This window comes from Lutra lutra, chromosome 9 (genome assembly GCF_902655055.1).
Source record: "Lutra lutra chromosome 9, mLutLut1.2, whole genome shotgun sequence".
Lineage (NCBI taxonomy): Eukaryota > Metazoa > Chordata > Mammalia > Carnivora > Mustelidae > Lutra > Lutra lutra.
In genome coordinates, this window is record NC_062286.1 from 51,270,576 (window position 1) to 51,287,984 (window position 17,409).

The 17,409-nt window shown below is 58.6% G+C and overlaps 1 protein-coding gene across 3 annotated transcripts in view; it reads left to right on the top strand.

Annotated features, from left to right (window-relative positions):
• Positions 1 to 17,114, top strand: part of RAB11FIP5 (RAB11 family interacting protein 5) — a 36,710-nt gene extending 19,596 nt beyond the window's left edge. The window contains exons 2-6 of one of the 3 annotated variants that reach the window (XM_047747083.1): positions 807 to 1,243; positions 1,354 to 2,053; positions 9,124 to 11,088; positions 14,407 to 14,596; positions 14,855 to 17,114. In XM_047747083.1, the coding sequence (XP_047603039.1) occupies positions 807 to 1,243; positions 1,354 to 2,053; positions 9,124 to 11,088; positions 14,407 to 14,596; positions 14,855 to 15,058 (3,496 nt within the window). In that variant the 3' untranslated portion in view covers positions 15,059 to 17,114. The remainder of the gene's footprint in view (positions 1 to 806; positions 1,244 to 1,353; positions 2,054 to 9,123; positions 11,089 to 14,406; positions 14,597 to 14,854) is intronic. The other 2 variants (XM_047747084.1, XM_047747085.1) reach the window with 2 other exon arrangements.
• Positions 17,115 to 17,409: the final 295 nt, after the last annotated feature.

Consider the following 17,409-nt stretch of genomic DNA (forward strand, 5'->3'; position numbering starts at 1 on the left):
CTGGCTCTCCATCTCCTCTCTCCTTTCTGGCTGCTTGCTCTTGGAGGAGTTACTTCACCTCTGAGCCCTGACTTCCTGCTGTATAAATCAGGGTCACGGTTCTGACCCCCAAGGCTTGTTGTGTGTACGTGGGAGTGAAGACCCTTGTAGTCCATCATGATACACACGAGATGCTCAGCAGATGTGAGCGCCCTTGCCCCCACCCCTCAAGGTCTCTTACTTGAGGCCCCTGTATGCCGTTGTGTGCAGAGGTGTTCCTGGTGGGGTGTGGACCAGTCGGTGAGTGAGTGAGGTGTGTGTTCATGTGGGCTGGTATTCCAGCCCTGTGCCTCTGATGCGCTGTTCTTTCCTGGGCTCACCGGTGGCTCAGAGCAGAGCTTTGGCTGGGATGAGCCCAAGGAGATGATGTAAACAGGGAGAAATGTGGGTGGGTCTGTCTACCCCAGGGGCCTGGATGGTTAAGAGTTCTTCCCACACCCAGCCTCACCCCTTTGAGCCTCAGAATTTCAGATGGAGTGGGGAGGGGCAGCGGGGAGATCTCTGAGCCCCCCGGAAGGGGGATGGGAGGGCGGCATGGAATGGTGACTGTGGCCCTTCCCAGTAGCACCACAGAGATTCCCCTGCTCAGGATGTGGTTTTCCCCAAAACGGACAAGATGTAGACACTTTCTCGGCTCTGCCTGTGGCTCAGAAGGCCAGGCCTGGGTTGTGGGGGAGAGGCCGTGAGGGATGCCTGCAGGGGAGGGCGGGCTGCCTAGGCCCTGACTGTGACCTGACCGGAGCTCCACCCTGCCCCCCTTCTTCCAGGTGGTACAAGCTGCACTCCAAGGCCGGCAAGAAGGAGAAGGAGCGTGGAGAGATCCAAGTCACAATCCAGTTCACTCGAAACAACCTGAGCGCCAGCATGTTTGACCTGTCCATGAAGGACAAGCCGCGGTCCCCTTTCAGCAAGATCAAGGACAAGATGAAGGGCAAGAAGAAGTTTGAGCTGGAGTCTGCCTCAGCCATCCTCCCAAGCAGTGCCCTGGAGGACCCCGAGCTGGGCAGCCTGGGCAAGATGGGCAAAGCCAAAGGCTTCTTCCTCCGTAACAAGTTGCGCAAGTCCTCCCTGACGCAGTCCAGCACCTCTCTGGGTTCGGACAGCACCCTGTCCTCTGCCAGCGGGAGCCTGGCCTACCAGGGGCCGGGTGCCGAGCTCCTGACCCGCTCGCCCAGCCGCAGCAGCTGGCTGTCCAGCGAAGGAGGTGCGTGAGCAAGGGCCCTGCCCCGCTGGGGGGCAGATGAGGGTTGGGGGGGCCCGGGCCAGGAACCAGGCTGCTCTCCTTCTTGCTCACTCGTGGGTGCTTCCTTTCAGGCAGGGACGCCACCCAGTCCCCCAAGTTGCTCACCCACAAAAGGACCTACAGCGATGAGGCCAGCCAGATGCGAGCGACACCACCCCGATCCCTCCTGGACCTGCAGGGCCACCTGGAGACTGCCTCCCGCTCCTCCCTCTGCGTCAACGGGAGCCACATTTACAATGAGGAGCCCCCGGCACTCCCACGGCACCGCAGCTCCATCTCGGGCCCGTTTCCATCCTCCGGCTCGCTGCATAGCGTGTCTCCCCGGCCTGCTGAGGAGGGGGCTCGGCCTGCAGATGACTCCGGGGGCAGAGGCAGCCGCCGCACCAGCATCTCAGAAGTGCTGCCAGGACAGGAGGAGCTGAGCTCTCGGGCCAAAGTGTTGGTCCCTGGCACCAACCGCTCCGGAGAGGAGGAGGGGGCCCGGCTCCCTGAGGGAAAGCCCGTACAGGTTGCCACGCCCATGGTGGCCTCCTCTGAGGCTGTGGCCGAGAAGGAGGGAGCCCGGAAGGAGGAGCGGAAGCCCCGGATGGGTCTCTTCCACCATCACCACCAGGGGCTGAGTCGGAACGAGCTGGGGCGCCGCGGCTCTCTGGGGGAGAAGGGGGGTCCCACCCTGGGGGCCTCCCCACACCACCCATCCAGCGGGGAGGAAAAGGCCAAGAGTAGCTGGTTTGGCTTGAGAGAAGCCAAGGAACCAACTCAGAAACCCAGGTATGTCCTTGGCAAAAGCAGCTTTGCTGTTCGGGAGCATGCTGGGGTGTTTGCAGCCTGGATCCTGGGGCAGGGAGTTTGGAGCTGATGGGGCCCTTGGGCAGGCTGCTGTGGCTCTGGCTTCGCATGGTTGAGTGGTGGGGGGTACCACTTCCCCAGGCTGAGGCTCGTTGTTGGCACATGGACACAGGTAAGTCGCAAGGGCACAGCGCTCTGGGGGCCATATGGAATGAGGAGTCCCGTCTCCTCATGGTCTCCTGTCTCCAGTTGGCACACCTGCCCCTGAGGGAGGGGGAGGAAGGGGAGAAAAGCAGGGAAGGCCACTTGTGTCAATTCTTTGCTTCCCAGCCTCCACCCCTTGCCCTCTGGCCTCAAGGTCAGGAAGCCTTGGCAGGTGGAGAGGTGGGACGGGGCCTATACCTCCAACCCCCCACCCCCACCCCAGCTGCCCCAGCTGGCTCTGTGACCCCATCCCTCGGAGAGATGCCATCAAGTCTCTGATGCCCCCACCCCTCTCTTCATACACTCAGTTGTGCCCCTGGCCTGGCGAGGGGCTATAGACAACTCCCTTAAAATCTGCTACCAACCTTCTGTCCTTGGACACTGTTGGGGCTCTGGCCCTCTGTTATCTCTTGCTCTTGGGGTATAGCAAGCTGAGGATGGCTGCTGTGTTCTGAATGTGCTGAGTCTCACCCTCGGAAGGGATGCAGGGGTCCTTGAGCTCAGGCCCTGGCAGAGCTCTCAAGAGGGTCCTAATACTAACTAGGATTCTGCACCCAGTTCCACTGTGGGGACTGGTTTCCCACATGCCCAAGCCGATCTCTGACACCAGCTGGGTGCCCTGCAGTTCAGCTCAGTGCTGACACTGTTGACCCGGAGACGCCTTGGACCCCACATAGGCTCAGAGCTACAGGATTGACACCCCACCCCCACCCCCAACTGGCTATTTCAGATGCCTGTGGAAAGTCCAGGTTGTCACCTGTGCTCCTGACCAGCCAGCTATAGATCAGAGGTCCTAGTGACTGCCTCCTTCCTTGGGTTTGATTCATTTGCTCGCTTGGTTCCTAGAACTCAGGAACATTTTGCTATCAGTGGTTTATTATAAAAGGCTGTAACTCAGGAGCAGCCTGGTAGAAGAGACGCACAGGACAAGGTCTGGGGAAGGGGCACAGGACTTCCGTGCTCTCTCCAGACACCCCACTCCCCCTGCATCTCCACGTGTTCAGCACCCGAACCCCATCCTTTGGAGTTCTTGCGGAGACTTCCTCGCACAGGTGCGAGTGATTAAGTAATTGGCCATTAGTGGTCAGTTCACCTTCCAGCTCCTGTCCTCTGCAGAAATGAGGAAAAAGCTCCACCCTTCTGTTCATACTTGATTTCCCTGGCAACCAGCCTTAGGGTCCTCAGGGGCTTTCTAAAAAGTCCCCTTGTCAACACAAACCCCAGTTGTGGTGGAAAGGGGCTTGTTACTAATCACGAGATGCCCATTTCACTCTTCCTGCTCTGCAGCATTTCAGGAAGGGAGGACAAGAGACCAGACATTAAAAGATGTTCTTACTCAGGAAATTCCAAGGGTTTTGGAAGCCTTGAGCCAGAAACTGTGGACGAAGACCCATACACACGAGAAGTATACATTTGGTCATTCAGATGACCGAATCGCAGTATCCCAGCCCCGGCCACCATCCCGGCCCTTTGTCTCCTCCTAGCTCTGACCATCCGAGGCTGCTGCACTGTCCAGCAGGGAGCAGGGAGGGCCGCCAGACATGGGTCCAGGGAGCAGACGTCCCTACTTTTCAAGGGCCTGGGGCTGGCCCTGGACAGGGAGCGTCTGTGGCCGGACAGCTGGTGTGGCCGGGCAGCTGTTTCTGCTCTCAGTCAGCCTGCCCTGCTCCTGTTGACAGGTCTGTGAGTAGGAGGTGAGGCACCAAGGCTGGGCATGTGAGGAAGGGTCCAGAGAGAGGCTCCTATAGCCACTCCCCAGCAGTGGGGAGAGGACTCCTGTGGTCCTGGTTCTTCTCTTTCCCTGTGCAATTCGGGTCCACTGAGAGGGGTGGGGAAAGAAATGCCAGGCCTTTCTGGGTTCGGGCCTGGCCTCCTGGCGCCTCTCGTACACCTTGCAGCTGGGCCAGTGGAGTGGCTCAGTCTCTGGCTGATGCCGCTCTCTGCCTCCCCTGCTGGGTACGTCAGCTTCTGTCCCTGCGACCCAGCCCCTGCTCATCAGATCCCAGGGGATCTGCTGGCCACCTGTAGCCGAGGGAAGATGGGCAAGAAGGGGATGGGCCTGCTGCCCTGTGATGGCTTAGGTTTGTGGGTGGTCCTGCGGAGGGAGGTGGCAGGAGGCCCAGATAGAGCATTTGCTGGGAGGAGCTGGGGGGCCTGGGTCAGATGGAACATAGACCACGGCTCAGCGTGTCTGTGGATCATTTCAGGGCCTTCTCCAGGACAGATAGACGCTGGCAGACATCTCCCATGAGCTCATTTCTGTGCATGTGCCCAGGCTTTTGGCTCAGACCCCTGCAGGCCAGACTTTGAGTGATGTTGGGGTTGTCCTCACTCTTGCTTACAGTCCCTGCTTTCCTTCTCCTGTGTCTCCATGTCTCCCAACTGCCCTTCAGAGTCAAGTTGGGTCCCTGCTGGCCATAAGGCAGCTGAGGTTTTTGCCCTTCTCTTTGAATTCTGAGCTTGTCCTCAGCAGGATGGAGGGCATCCAGGGATCCCTGCCCTCCCAGGGGCTCATTTGAGGGTGTAGCTGCAGTGGCGAGGGGTTCTTCGGGTAAAGTGGGCTGGCCTGGATAGGCTCGAGACCTGGTCATTGAGCCTGTCAGCATCGCCCTGGCCCTGGGCCTTGACAGAGCCAGGAAGGTGGCCAGAAACAAACAACACTTGGCCCTCGCCCAGAAGGCTTGCTCTGGGCTTTTGAGGAGAGAATGAGAAGTGAGCTAATCCATGGCGGGAAGCTGTAGTCAGACACCCAGAACCAGAGTGACTGAAGGTAGCTGCAGGTCCCTTTCCGGGCTCTGAGGTGTGTCCACAGGCCAAAGGTTCTGGGTGCCTGTGCCCCCACCCCCCGGGGCTACCAGTGCAGATTGCTGGGTGCTCCTCACTGGAAAGGGCAGCAGCGCCCTCTAGTGCTCCCACGCAGCACTGGTGCCCCACGGAGAGGCCTGAAGCAATCTTTTGGGCACACAGCAACCAGGAAAAAAGTGGCTGTTTTCGGAGAAGCCAGTGGCTAGGAGAAAATTAATGAGGGTGTGCGGGGTTGAAAAGATGGTCCTCATTTTCGTCTTGACCTGGTTCTAGTCTGCTGGGTCCCATGGCTGGGTGTGTGCCTGGGTTGGGGAGGGGATGGCGATTGTTGACACTAAGGTCTGAGCCGTGGAACCAGCGGCTTACTCACCGGGCTGTGAACCATGAGTCCTGAGCGGCAGCATGAGCCACGTACCGTGTGTCTGAGGACTGTCAAGGCCATGCAGGCTTGTCTTTGTGTCTATTCTTCTCTGACCCTTTTGGAGTATAAGCTCCCTGTGGGCAGGCCACTGGAGCTTGACTGCCCCCTCACGTTAACCACAGAACCCTGTGTACAGTAGGGGATCAAGTGTGGGATGCAAGTATTTTTTAACTGGGGTAAGTGTGGTACAGCATGGGGGCAAGTATATCGTGGTGGCCTCTGGGCGTCTGTGCATCTCTCCTGGCCCCTCACTGGAAGTAGTACATCGAGGTCCTGATGAGCCCAGAGTGTGTGCTGGCTGCTGAAAGCTCAGAGTCTCAGTGGCATTCCCCATGGGGTAAATGAGGGACATGACATGTGTCCAGTGACCATGAGCTAGTGTGGCCATCCATCCTGTTTGGGCCTGTTTTCCTGCTGTAGTAAATACTGCCCTTTTACCGTGGTAAAAATGTCCTGGTTTGGAAGGTAAATTATGTGGTGTCCCTACTTAGAGTTTCTTGGGCCCTTCTCTGTCACCTCCTTGTGCCCAGAGGATGGGGGAGGGTATGTTGAGTCTCCTGGACACCTTTCCTGGACATCAGGCTCCTTTCAGGAGGGCCCAGGGGCTCCTGCCTCCGGAGGGAGGGCTGAAGGGCATGTTGGCTCGGGGGGACACGTGCCTCGAAGGCTGGCTAGCTTTGGCCTCTCGGGGGACTGCCTGGTGGAGAGCCTTGGCACATACACATGCCACCTTGGGGACCAGTGCGTGGAAATGACAAGGACATGCAGCTCCTCTCAGCCTGGGGAGGAGCTGCCCATCAGCTGCAGGGCTGGCCTGGTGATGCAGTCTGTCACCCAGCCACGGCGATGTTTAAGCAGGGGGGGGCTGCAGAGAGAAGGGGGGATTCCTGTGTTAAGGTTTTACCAGCTGTCCTAAGGTTCCTGCAGGCCCTAAAGTTTTATTCTCTCAGGTTGTGGGGGTAGAGACATTTGGACTTCTCATTTCTTTCCCCAACCTTGTTTCTTAAAGAGAAGACAAGTCCTCATATGTTGAAGTCCTCTCTGTGTGCTGGGGGGATGGCACTGTGCTAGCTGGCTCGGCAGTCTCTGTCCTCAGAGCAGAACCTGAAGAGATAACCCCATATGGGAATGGGTCTCTGATCTGTGCCAGCTGGAGTGGTAGGGAGGGGACAGGTGTGCCCTTGGTGTGGATCCAGGGCAAGGGAGGTATGTGGGGAAGCGGGTGGGGGGTGTGTGTGTCACTGGGTAGAGGGATGGACGGGGCGCTCTCAGAGGTGCCACCGGCTTTTGGGAGCCTGCTGGGCCTGGCACCTGGAGTCTCTTCCTCTAGGGAGAGCCCTTCGCTGGTTCCATACCAACGGGTTTGTGTGTACCTCTGGGGAGCCAGTGGTGGGGAGGGTGCTAGCCTTGCCTGGGGCTCCCAGCCTACTTCCCTGCTGCTCTCCTGCCCTGCAGTCTTGACAGCCAGCCAGATTATTGTCAGACCACAAGGGTGAGTGGGGCCAGGCCAAGGGTAAGGGGGCGGGGAGTGTGCAGAGCTAAACCTGATGCTATTTAATGTTGATGGAGCTCTCTTCCTCCAGACGCCTTTGGTCACTTGTCAGAACGGGTTCTGGAGAGAGAGGTGGCTCCGGTAGCCCTGTTCCTGTGGGCTGAGTCCTGCTGGTAGACTTGGGCTGTGTCCGGTATGGGTGCTCTAGTCGGGGGGCAGGCTGGGGGCAGGGCTTTGACCCACATGGTGGTGGTCTGTTGCTCTCCTTCGTCCCTGAGGTAGGCACATAATGCCTGGGTCTGCCTGTGGCCAACTTGGAGTAAAGGGGGAAGGGATGTTTGTGGGGGTTGGGACTCCGGGCCTAGGATTTGACCTCTTTCAGTATCTTCACTATGTCAAGACCACAGAGGCAGAGAAGTGCTGGGAAGCCTGGCGGGGTGGGAGTCAATGGGACTCTTACCTTCCTCTCCAGCCCCATGGCCCGATCTGTAAGTGGTAGTATGAGGCTGAGAAGTCACCCTTGAATGGGGATTTATAGGGCAAAAGAGTCAGGAGAGTCTCTGGAAGCTGGAATCTTCAGAGAAAGCCAGGGTTTGGGACCCTGCTGTGCCCTGCCCATGAGGTGAGAATCCCAGACTCCCATATTGTTTTGGGAAGCCCACCTTTGCTGGAGTCCTTCCCATTGTCTGCCCTCCAGTGTTTGTAGACAAGCTGGCCCAGACTCTGCTCAGCTCTGTGTGCGGCCCACTCTGTCTGGGCCCCGGTTCCCAGAAGAATCCTGGGGAGCTCCAGAATTCCTGGCCTTGTTCCATCGGTGCCCCCCCAACCCCAGCCTGCATGCCTCACAGGCTGGCTGGTAAAGCCTGGCTTCTGCCACCCCCGGACTTGCCCCCCAGTGTTTCCCCATGAGAAGCAGCAGCTTGAGTGGAGAAGATGGAGGTGTAGGAATCCCCGGGATGTTCACTTGGGCAGGGATCAAGGAATGGGGGTCTTGGGGCTTAGAGTGGGAGCTGGAAGATGGGAAGCAGGCAGTAGGAGAGGCCACCCAGGTCTGGGCCTGACAGGTGGGCTCAGCCACGAGGCAGCTGCCAACCACTGTCCGTGCTAAAACTGGGGCGCGCACTATCTTCCTGGTTTTCTGTCTGCTGGGGTTGTCCCCAGGAAGCCGAGAGCTCTGGTTTCTGAGTCTGTTCCTGTGCATGAGTCAGCCGTGCACCATGGGCGAGGTGCAAGTGCAGGGCCGTGCTCCCTTCCCCAGAGGCCAGCCAGTGTTCTCCAGCATCGGTGGGAGTGTAGGGCCACTACCATGGAATGGTTTCCCCAGGGGAGCCAGTGGTCTGTGTGGGGAAGACCCCAAGAGGCCCCAGGTGACCTCCGGAGTCACTGCTGCTGCTACATTCCAGCCCTCGTCTCCAGAGAGGGGCTACTTTCAAGGCTGGCTCGTGGGTGCCCTTGGGGAGGGGCACCCTCAGGTGGGCACCTGACAGGAGCTAGCCTTAGCAGGGTCTTGCCGTCCATTTGGGCAGGTGATGGTACCCCTCCAAGAAACAGGAGAGGCGAGTTCTTTTGATGGACACTTTGTCCTGTCCGATGCCTGCCCCATCCTTACCTCTTCTGCAAGAGGTCAGTAGAACCCATCTGTTCCAGCCGCCAGAATCCCAGGGACCCTGCGGGCTTCCATTCGCGCTGGCTTTGCCCAGCCGGATCTCTAGGCCTGGCCTTTCTCTGGCCTCTTTATCCTCTTCACACAGCTAGTATTTCTTTCCTCTCTGTCTTTGAGGGACTGTAAGACACCTAATTGGTTCTGTGGGTGTTAAGTCTGGTGTTGACAAGACTCTTCAGCCTCTGTGCCCCTGAAGAACCTTTGGTGGAGGCTGGGATCCTGCCTGGATATGGATTACATGAGCTCTGCCCAGCATCTCCCTCCTTGGGCAGCCCCGAATCATATTATGTGTTGGGGTCTTCCCTTTGTCCCCTGGCACACCGGCCTGAACCCAGCCCGTGTGGGTGTGGCGTGCGGTACCCGGCCCGAGGCAGGTGTGGGGGGCTGGGCAGGCGAGGGGTATTCAGCAAGGCTGGTTCCGGTCTTGGCATTAACCAGGAGGCTCACGGTTTTGTCTCCCTCCACAGCCTGGACGTGTCTCCTCAGGTAGAACCTGACCCAGCTGCTCTTCCTCACCACCTCCCCTGCTCCCCCTGTGCTCCGGCCCTCCCCACTCCTCCTCCCACCGCTGCTCCCATGCTAAGCACTAACCTTTTTGCAGCCGCCTCCCCTGCTGCTGCTGCTGCCACCACCGCTGCCGCCTCCGCCGCCCCCGAAGCCACCCCATCTGGATTCTCGGGTCTCACCAACCCGTTCCTCACCTCCATGCAGAGCAACCCTTTCTTCGAGGAGCTCCTAGCCGACATAGCACTAAACTGTCCTTCACCTGCTCCCTCTCTCCCCAGTGCCTCAAGGCCCAGCCCCACCCCCCTGGCCTCCCCTGGGAAAGCCCCGCCTGAGTGGGACGACACCTTCAACGTCTTTGCCGCCAGCAGGCTGCGTCCAGAGGCCAGGAGCAAGATCCTGGCCCCTGCAGGAGGAGTGGGGCTGGAGGTGACTGGGCCACAGGAGCAAGGCCGAGGGGCAGTGACAGTGAAGGCGGCCGAGCCCCGGGGGGCCCCTGGGGGAGGAGGAAGAGGTGGAAGCAGCGTGTGGCTGGAGCCCAAGCTTCCTCTGGACTTGGGACTGGACCGCTGGAGCAGCAGTGCGGCTGAGCTGGGGCCCCTGGGGCCAGCTGGGGCCAGCCTGCCCTCTTCATCCGCCCAGCTACAGCCAAGAGCCTCAGACTCGGAAGCAGACAGGGAGCCGCCAGCCCCTGGAGGAGATGCAGGGCAGAGTCCGGCAGACAGTGCGACGTCTCTGTTTAGCTCCCCTGAAGTGATCAGTGTGTGGGAAAGGCTGCCTGGTCCCGACGACGCCCCTGAGGTCCAAGAGGCAGCCTCCCGAGGCGAAGGCCAGCTTTCGGACGAGCTCAATACAGTCAATGATTCATGGCCCTGGGATGTGGTCACCATCTCTCCTGTAGCTGAGACGTCCTCACCAGTCCTGCGGGGAGAGTCTGATGAGCAGATGCAGCCAGAGTCACCAGAACCTGTGAGCCCTGGAGGGAGCAAGGGGCCTGTCCCCCAGGAGCCGGAGCACAAACCTGAGCAGGTGTCGGTCCGGGAGCAGCAGCCCGGCAGGCCACCTCCCAAGCCACCACGCCTCTTCACGCCTTCAGATTCCCAGGAGAAGGAGGAGGAGGTGGCAGTGGCGGCGGCTGCTGCAGGGGGGCTGAGAAGCAGGGGGGCAGAGACAGGAGGAGAAGACAGCCTTCCAAGTCCACTGGTTGCTGGTCCATGGGAGGCCAAGGAGGAGGGCCAGACACCAGGGGCAGAGTCTGACAGCCATTCTTCCGGAACCCTGCCGGGTGGGCCAGGCCTGCAAGATATAGCGGAGGGTGCCTGCCCTCCCGCGCCTCAGCCGCCCTTATCCCCGCCCACCGGCTGCCCTGAGGGTCCCACCCCCGTACCCTGTTACTCAGAGAGCGTGGCTCCTCAGAGTCCGCAGATCTGGGGGGCTCCAGAGAAAGGAGAAAGCCCTGAGGGTCCTGAGGCACGGAGGCAGGGACCAGTAGAAGAGGGGCTTGGACCCCTGCTAGGTAGCTCCCAACGCACTGACCTCTGGGCATCAGAGGAGGACGCCTTGAACCCCTTCTTGTCTCAGGAGAGTGAAGACCCCCCCAGTCTCCCGTCCATATCCCCTCCAGGGTCCAGGGAACCTCCCATCCTCTCTGGTCCAGAAGAGCTGCCCACTCCCCCAGAGCCGGCTTTTCCACCCCCTCTCCCGCCCTGGGCCGGCCGCCATCATGGGGGGCCCAGCCCTCCATGTTCCCCTCTGCCTGGAGCTCAGCCCCCGACTTCTTCCTCCCCAACCCTTGGGGAGCCAGCCTCCTCCCCTGGGGGCTCCCCTGCCCCACCCGGGGAAGACCACGCTGCAACCACCCCAGCCTCCCCGCTTGTGCTTCTGCCCTTGGAGACACGACCAGCTGAGGAGCCACAGTCCAGCGCCAGGTGAGCTGTCACCCTGAGAAGACTCTGCAGGAGAAGGTGGGAAAAGGGGGCAAATCAGCCCAGGGGCCGAGGTGTTCATATTCCAGCTTCAGCCCTTCCAGGGGCAGATGGAGCATTTCTTCCCCGAAAGGCAGGAGAGGGGAAGCTTTGAAGAATGGAGCCCTTCAGTGAGACTGGCTTGGAAGCTGTCTCCTCTCAGGGTCCTTGGCCAAGCAGAGTGCCCTGCAAAGTTTGAGGTGCAAGGAGTGAGGAATGGAGTGGGCAGAGCCAGTGTGGGCTGGCAGGGGAAGGGGGAGAAGAGCTCAGGCCCTTGGCTGCGAGGGGCAATGGGTGCCGGGGCAGTGACGCTTGTCAGATGGGGGCCACAGGGAAGTGGGCTGTGGGAGGCAGAGAGCCAGAGGAGGGACTGGTACCGAGCTCTGTTGGAGAGAAAGCCCAAGAGCTGTTTAGAGGACAAAAAGAAAAATGAAATGACCACGCCCCTGCCCCCAGAAGAAGCGGTCTGTAGCCCCATCAGGTGCCTCATTGGCTTGCGTCTGCGCCTTTTCAGGGAGTGGTCCCGAGGTGCTTAAGACGGGCCTGCGTGGCCTCTGGATGCCTCTGTGATTGTGGTCACTGTGGCATTGGTTTGTTTAAGAAGAATGATGAGGCTGTGACCTCCCCACTAGGTTGATTGGTGAGGGATGACCAGAGCTGAGGTCAGGAGACACAGGTCGCTTGGAGTTGATGGGAGCAGCGAAGTCCAGAAGGAGGCTAGTACCCTAGAAGCCCTGACTGAAGAAGTGGGGGGAGCAGAGGCGGCTGCTTTTTCTGCTGAGCAGGGCAGGGTGGGGGTCCTGGACCGGAGCCCCTGCCTGCCAGCTCATACATGTAGTCACCCCAGTTCACTGCACCTCCACGCTGTGTCAGATGCTGCATAGAGATGAGGGACGCTGTCCCCACGGTGTGCCCGGACAGTTTCCAATCCAGTGAGGGAGACAGACAGGCACCCATGAGGAGCTGGCCGAGGGGGCCCCTGCTGATACATGAGAAGTGTGAGGGAAAGAGTCTGGGCTTCCCTGGGCTGCTGTGCCAGTGGCATGTAGTGAAGCCGTCCCCAGAGGTTGGGAAGAGGAGGTGGTCACGGTGTTCTTGCAGTGATGAGAGCATCCTTAGCTGGCCCTGCTGTATTCTAGTCTCACTTCTGATTATACTAACTACCTTTGGGAAGCTTCATTCCCTTTATAGTGGGCTTCATGTCTGAATTCAGCATGTCCCTTCATCCTCAAGTAGATGGGCCAAATAGAGCTGTCCCCATTTCTCAGAGGAGGAAATGGTCTTAAGAGCTCTGGGGTCCAGGGTCCCTCCGATGTGTGGGGCCAATCCGATTGAGAGCTCAGGACCCGTTCAGGGTTTCCGTACGCCATCTGGCTATTCCTTCCCTCCCCGGGCACAGTCTGTGGGTCGCAGGAGAGCAGCTTTTAAGCTCCTGTCCCTAATGCAGACTCCTAGGTGGGAGGAGAGATGTTGGTTTCCCTGTTGTCAGCCCCCCGCCTGGCCTCTCTGCCACTCGTCCCCGGAATCCATTGCCCTATCCTGAGTAACATAACTGGCTTCTCTGGGTCTGGGCTGTCCCTCTTCTGACAGAGTCCAGGGCCTTGGCCTAAATCATTTTGCTTCCTACTTCTAAATAGTCCAAAAGCTCTGTGAATTGGCCATAGATTTTAAGAGGTCCCTTGGGGAAAGGTTAATTGATTTGGGGTCCGGTGCTAGCAGTTTGCATACCTGTCACAGGTCTGGGGTGCTGAGGGATCCCAGAGTGGGGTCCCTGTAGTCAGCTTAGGGGAATCAGGAAAGTTTCCTAGAGGAAGTGGCCTTGCATGGCCTTGAAACACGAGGAGGAGTTAGCCGTTCAGCAGGCGAAAGGCCAGCAGGCAAAGGGCAGGTGTTGCGCAGAGGGACCGCCTGAAGGTGAGAAAGAGCGCTTTTCCTGGTTTGCAGCAGTGTGTGGAGTGGAGGCCCAGGAAGAAAGGGCAGGGCCTGATTCTATTAGAGACTGTGTTTTCTTATCTGATAGGGAGCCAGTGGAGACTGTTTGAACATCGAAAAAGCTGAGATCACCCTCCCATTAGAATAGAGCAGTGGTTGGAGGTGGGCAAGACTCCCTCTGAGGAGATGAGTGGCAGCAGGTGTAGCCAAAGGTGGTGTAGCCAGCACTGACGGGGAGCAAAGGGGCCAGTTCGAGAGAAGTGAGAGGCAGCAGGTTCAATGTTTGTTAGCCCTGGAGCTGAGGCCCGGGAATCAAGGATTCCCGAGGGTCTGGCTGGAGCCATACGCTGCTGGGAGGGGGGACGCAGGAGAGGATAGGTGTAGAGGCCAGTGCAGTGCACCCAAGCTGGACCCAGAGTGGAGCCAGCCAGCCTCCAATTCTGTGTGGGCCTAGAGCTCGGGGCTGAGGTCCAGGCTGGGGATGACATTAGGGGCGGTGGAGGCCAAGGTGGGAAAGGAAGGGATCCAAGGGCAGACTAGTGGTTAAGACTGAGAAGAGACTGCGAGAAGTCAGAAAACCAGATGGAGGTCTTGGTGGGAAATGAGGGAGAGCAGGCCAAAGCAAGGAGTGGTCCAGGAGTCAAGTCCACAGAGAGGTCAGTGAGTGGAGAGCTGAGGGGTTGGTGGGCTCGGCAGGAGCACTTGTGCTGGGCTGGCGGGGCCAAGGTCCCCATTCTGATGGGTTGAGGAATCAATAAAAGGTAAGAACTTCTAGAGACAGTGCAGTCTGTGTGCTCTGGTGGGGCAGGGTAAAGAGGAAGGGGAGCTGGGGCATGACTGAGGGCAGATAGCCAGGTGTCTTTCTTGGGCCATTGTCAATGCTGATGGGAAAAAACCAGGTTTAGAGACAACAGCAAAGTGTCCCAGGTTGCCCAAGTCTTTCCAAGTTTTAGCACTGAAAGCCCCACAGCCTGTGAGTCCCGAGTCGTGGGAAAATGGGGACCCTGGAAGGGTCGGTCAGTCCCCTAGAGAAAGGTTACAGTGTGGTAGAGGGAGGGAAGCAGAGGGGGTGGTCCTGGTAGAGACTGGCTGGAGGTGCTAGGAAGGTCGTGGGCCAGGCTGTGCTGCCCCTGTGAGGAGGGCAGGCCTTCTGAGGGAGTAAAATGGAGAGGAGTGAGGAGAGCAGTGAGGGAGGAGGGAGGAAGGCCTTCTGAGGAGCACTGGTGGCAGCTGCCCTAAGGCCTTGTGGTTCGGGGCAGCTGTAGCCAAGTGCTGGTGTGCCCCCCCAACCCCTGTTTCCGTTATGCTGCTCCCCACTCCCCATAACGCCTCTCCTTTCTGTCTCCGCAGTCCCCACCCCGTGAAGCCGCTCAGTGCTGCTCCCGCCGAGGGCAGCCCAGACAGGAAGCAGCCCCGCTCCAGTCTGAGTACAGCTCTGAGCAGTGGGCTGGAGAAGCTCAAGACGGTCACATCAGGCGGCATTCAGCCTGTGGCTCCAGCCCCCCACGTGGGCCAGACTGTGGATGCCAAGAGGCTGAAGGTGAGGCCTGACAGGATGCCAGGCAGGTGGTGTGGTGGAGATCGGCCAGGCAGCCCGAGGTCAGGAGCTGCGTGCCGGGCAGGGTGGAGGGAAGAACAGGCCCAGTCCCCCACGCTGGGGCCCTGAAGCCAGTTAGGTGGTCTCTTGAATTGGAGACAGAGGCCGCTCCGGGGCCTATAGGGGTGAAACCTGGGTGTTGGTGGGTGGGTGGGCAGGTAGGCCTGAGGCCGCCCTGCTCACTGTCCTCTCCGGCCTCAGGACTCAGGTGTGCTGGACCAGTCGGCCAAGTACTACCACCTGACCCACGACGAGCTCATCGGCCTGCTCCTGCAGCGGGAGCGGGAGCTGAGCCAGCGGGACGAGCACGTGCAGGAGCTGGAGAGCTACATTGACCGGCTGCTAGTGCGGATCATGGAGACCTCACCCACACTGCTGCAGATCCCCCCTGACCCCCCCAAGTAGCCCTCCCCACCCCTGCCCCTGGGAGGGTCACATGGGCCCACTGCCCAAACTGGGCCCGTGCTGCCCTCCCTCCCACTGAACTCACTCTCACCCGGGCAGGCTGCTATCTGTCCTCCATTGTCACTCCTTGCTCCCCCTGCCTCCTGCCTCTGTGGGGGTTGCTGGAAGAGGGGCCCTCGGGACTCCCATTGCAGGCATCAGGTTCCATGTACAATTCGTGTGTCTTTGGGAACCCTCCGTGGGTCTTTCCCACCTGCCTATTTTCATGTCCCTTAGTTTTGGGGGCTCCAGGGAATTGAAACAAAGAATTCAGCCCTCAAGTCAGAGCCGGGGTGAACAACAATTTGATGTGGCATCTGGGACGCGCTTTATTACCCCACAACAACAGTCATTTCATCCAAGGCTAAACCCTTGTCCCCGTCATCGTCTGTCTCCGGCCCCTAGAGGGCTCCTAGCATTACCGGGGCTGTGGCAGAAACCAGGCTGCCCAGTTTGCAGTTCTAGGTAACTGGAGCCTCGTGTCTGTTCCCTTGAGAGCAAGGAGCATGATCTGGTCTCGTCTCTGCTGTGACCTGATTCTGTGTGTTTCCAGCAGTTGGCAGAGCGAGGGCCATGTGGACGAAGGGAGATGGAGATGTGGATTCCCCGGGCCCCCGCCGCTCTCTTCCTCTGGTCTTCCCATTGAGCATCTCTCATGTGAATGCATGGAAAGCTGGGGAAAGGGTGGGGAGAACACTCCTCGCACACCTCTGGGCTGTGGGCCCCTCCGCAGGCCTCGGGGCTTTGGGCTGCTTATGTTTGAGGATCAACCCTCCATGTTTGTTTTTGTTGCCTGTCCAGATGCCAAAACTCTGTGCTCCTGCGGGGTTTGAACTTTTGGAAACCAATTAAAATGTGCCTTTTGTGGGTGGGGTCAAAAGCCTCTGGATGTAGACCTCTCTCTCTCTCTGTTTGGTGTCCCCCTCCCTCCCTCTTGAGCACATGGGGCTGGATCTGTCAGGCCCTGGGTATGGGAAAGGAGAATGGGTCAGCCTTGCTGTGCCCTGTGCCCTTCCCCTAGAGTTAATTTCAGTTAAGGGTCTGGCGAAGCTGCCACTGCTCCTTTAACGTTCCTGCCACCTTCTCTTCATCCCTCAACCCCAACTGAGAAGGTTCCTGGGATAACAACTACATTCTGGAAGTAGGAGGTCCCATTCTGCCTATACTTAGGAAATAGCCTTCGTTGCCCTCCTGTCATCTGCCAGCTGCTCTCCCAGCCTGTCCCTTCTGCCCGTGGCCTTGCCTGGCTTGGCTGCAGTGCACTTTGAAATGAAGTGTCTGTCCTTTGGCCCAGCCCCTGGTTTGCTTGCAGAAAATATGGCAGGCTTCCCACAGCATCTGCAGGGAACATTTAGTGACTTGGGGTACCCTGCTTGAGCAAAGGTTTCGGGGTGAGGTGCTGAAGGAGGATACTGTTGACCCAGGAAGGAGGCAAGAGCTCCTCTGGGACCTCCTTTTCTTCCTGAGAGGGCCAATGGGATCTCTCTGAAAGCCTTGGAAGGAAATGTGCACTATGGGTGATGTCTTCTGCCAGGATGAAGCGGAGGACCCCACCCACACACATGAGCGGAAAGTCCCTGTAATGTTACCTACCCTAAGGGTCACTCATCAAAGCTGAGAAAGTGTCCACAGGTGTGCAGGTCTTGGGTCATGTATTTTGGGGGTCATTGGGATTTGGGTAGGTATCTCTTCTGGGGGAAGGGGAGACCTCTTCTACTACATATCTTCCGGGCTCTACTTATTATCAGCCCTGACCCTGATCTTCTGCTCATCCTTGACCATGGCCCTCCAAAATGCCCAGGGCAGGGATGTCTTCAGGAGAGTTGTGAGTTGAAGCCCAGGGTTCTTGTCGGACGTTTCTGCTCCTGGCCACAACGTGGAGAGTTGCAGGCAGGGTGGGCAGAGAGCAGGCACAGTTCTGCTTTGCTGTTTGTCTTCCTAGTTGTAACTCCTGTTTATAAAGAGCTTGTTCTTCATGTTTTGAGCACTTTATGAAGAATAAAGAGTTCCCATACTGCAGGTGGCTCAATGGTGTTCCTGTTTTGATAAATGTATGAAAAGGAGGCTTTCTGGGGGAGAAGGCAGGTGATGGGGTTTTGGAGCGTCGCTGCCTCTGTACTAACACTAGGGGCAGCACAGCATTGCCCAGTGACCTGGACTGAGTCTTGTCTTTGCCAAGAGACCTACATTCCTTGAGTACTGTGGGAGAATACAGAGGGTAAAAGACCTGATTCTTATTCTGAGACCGCTTAGTCTGGCTGGGAAAGATACAAATCCAAGATACAAATGATTCTTCATGGCTAGTTAGCACC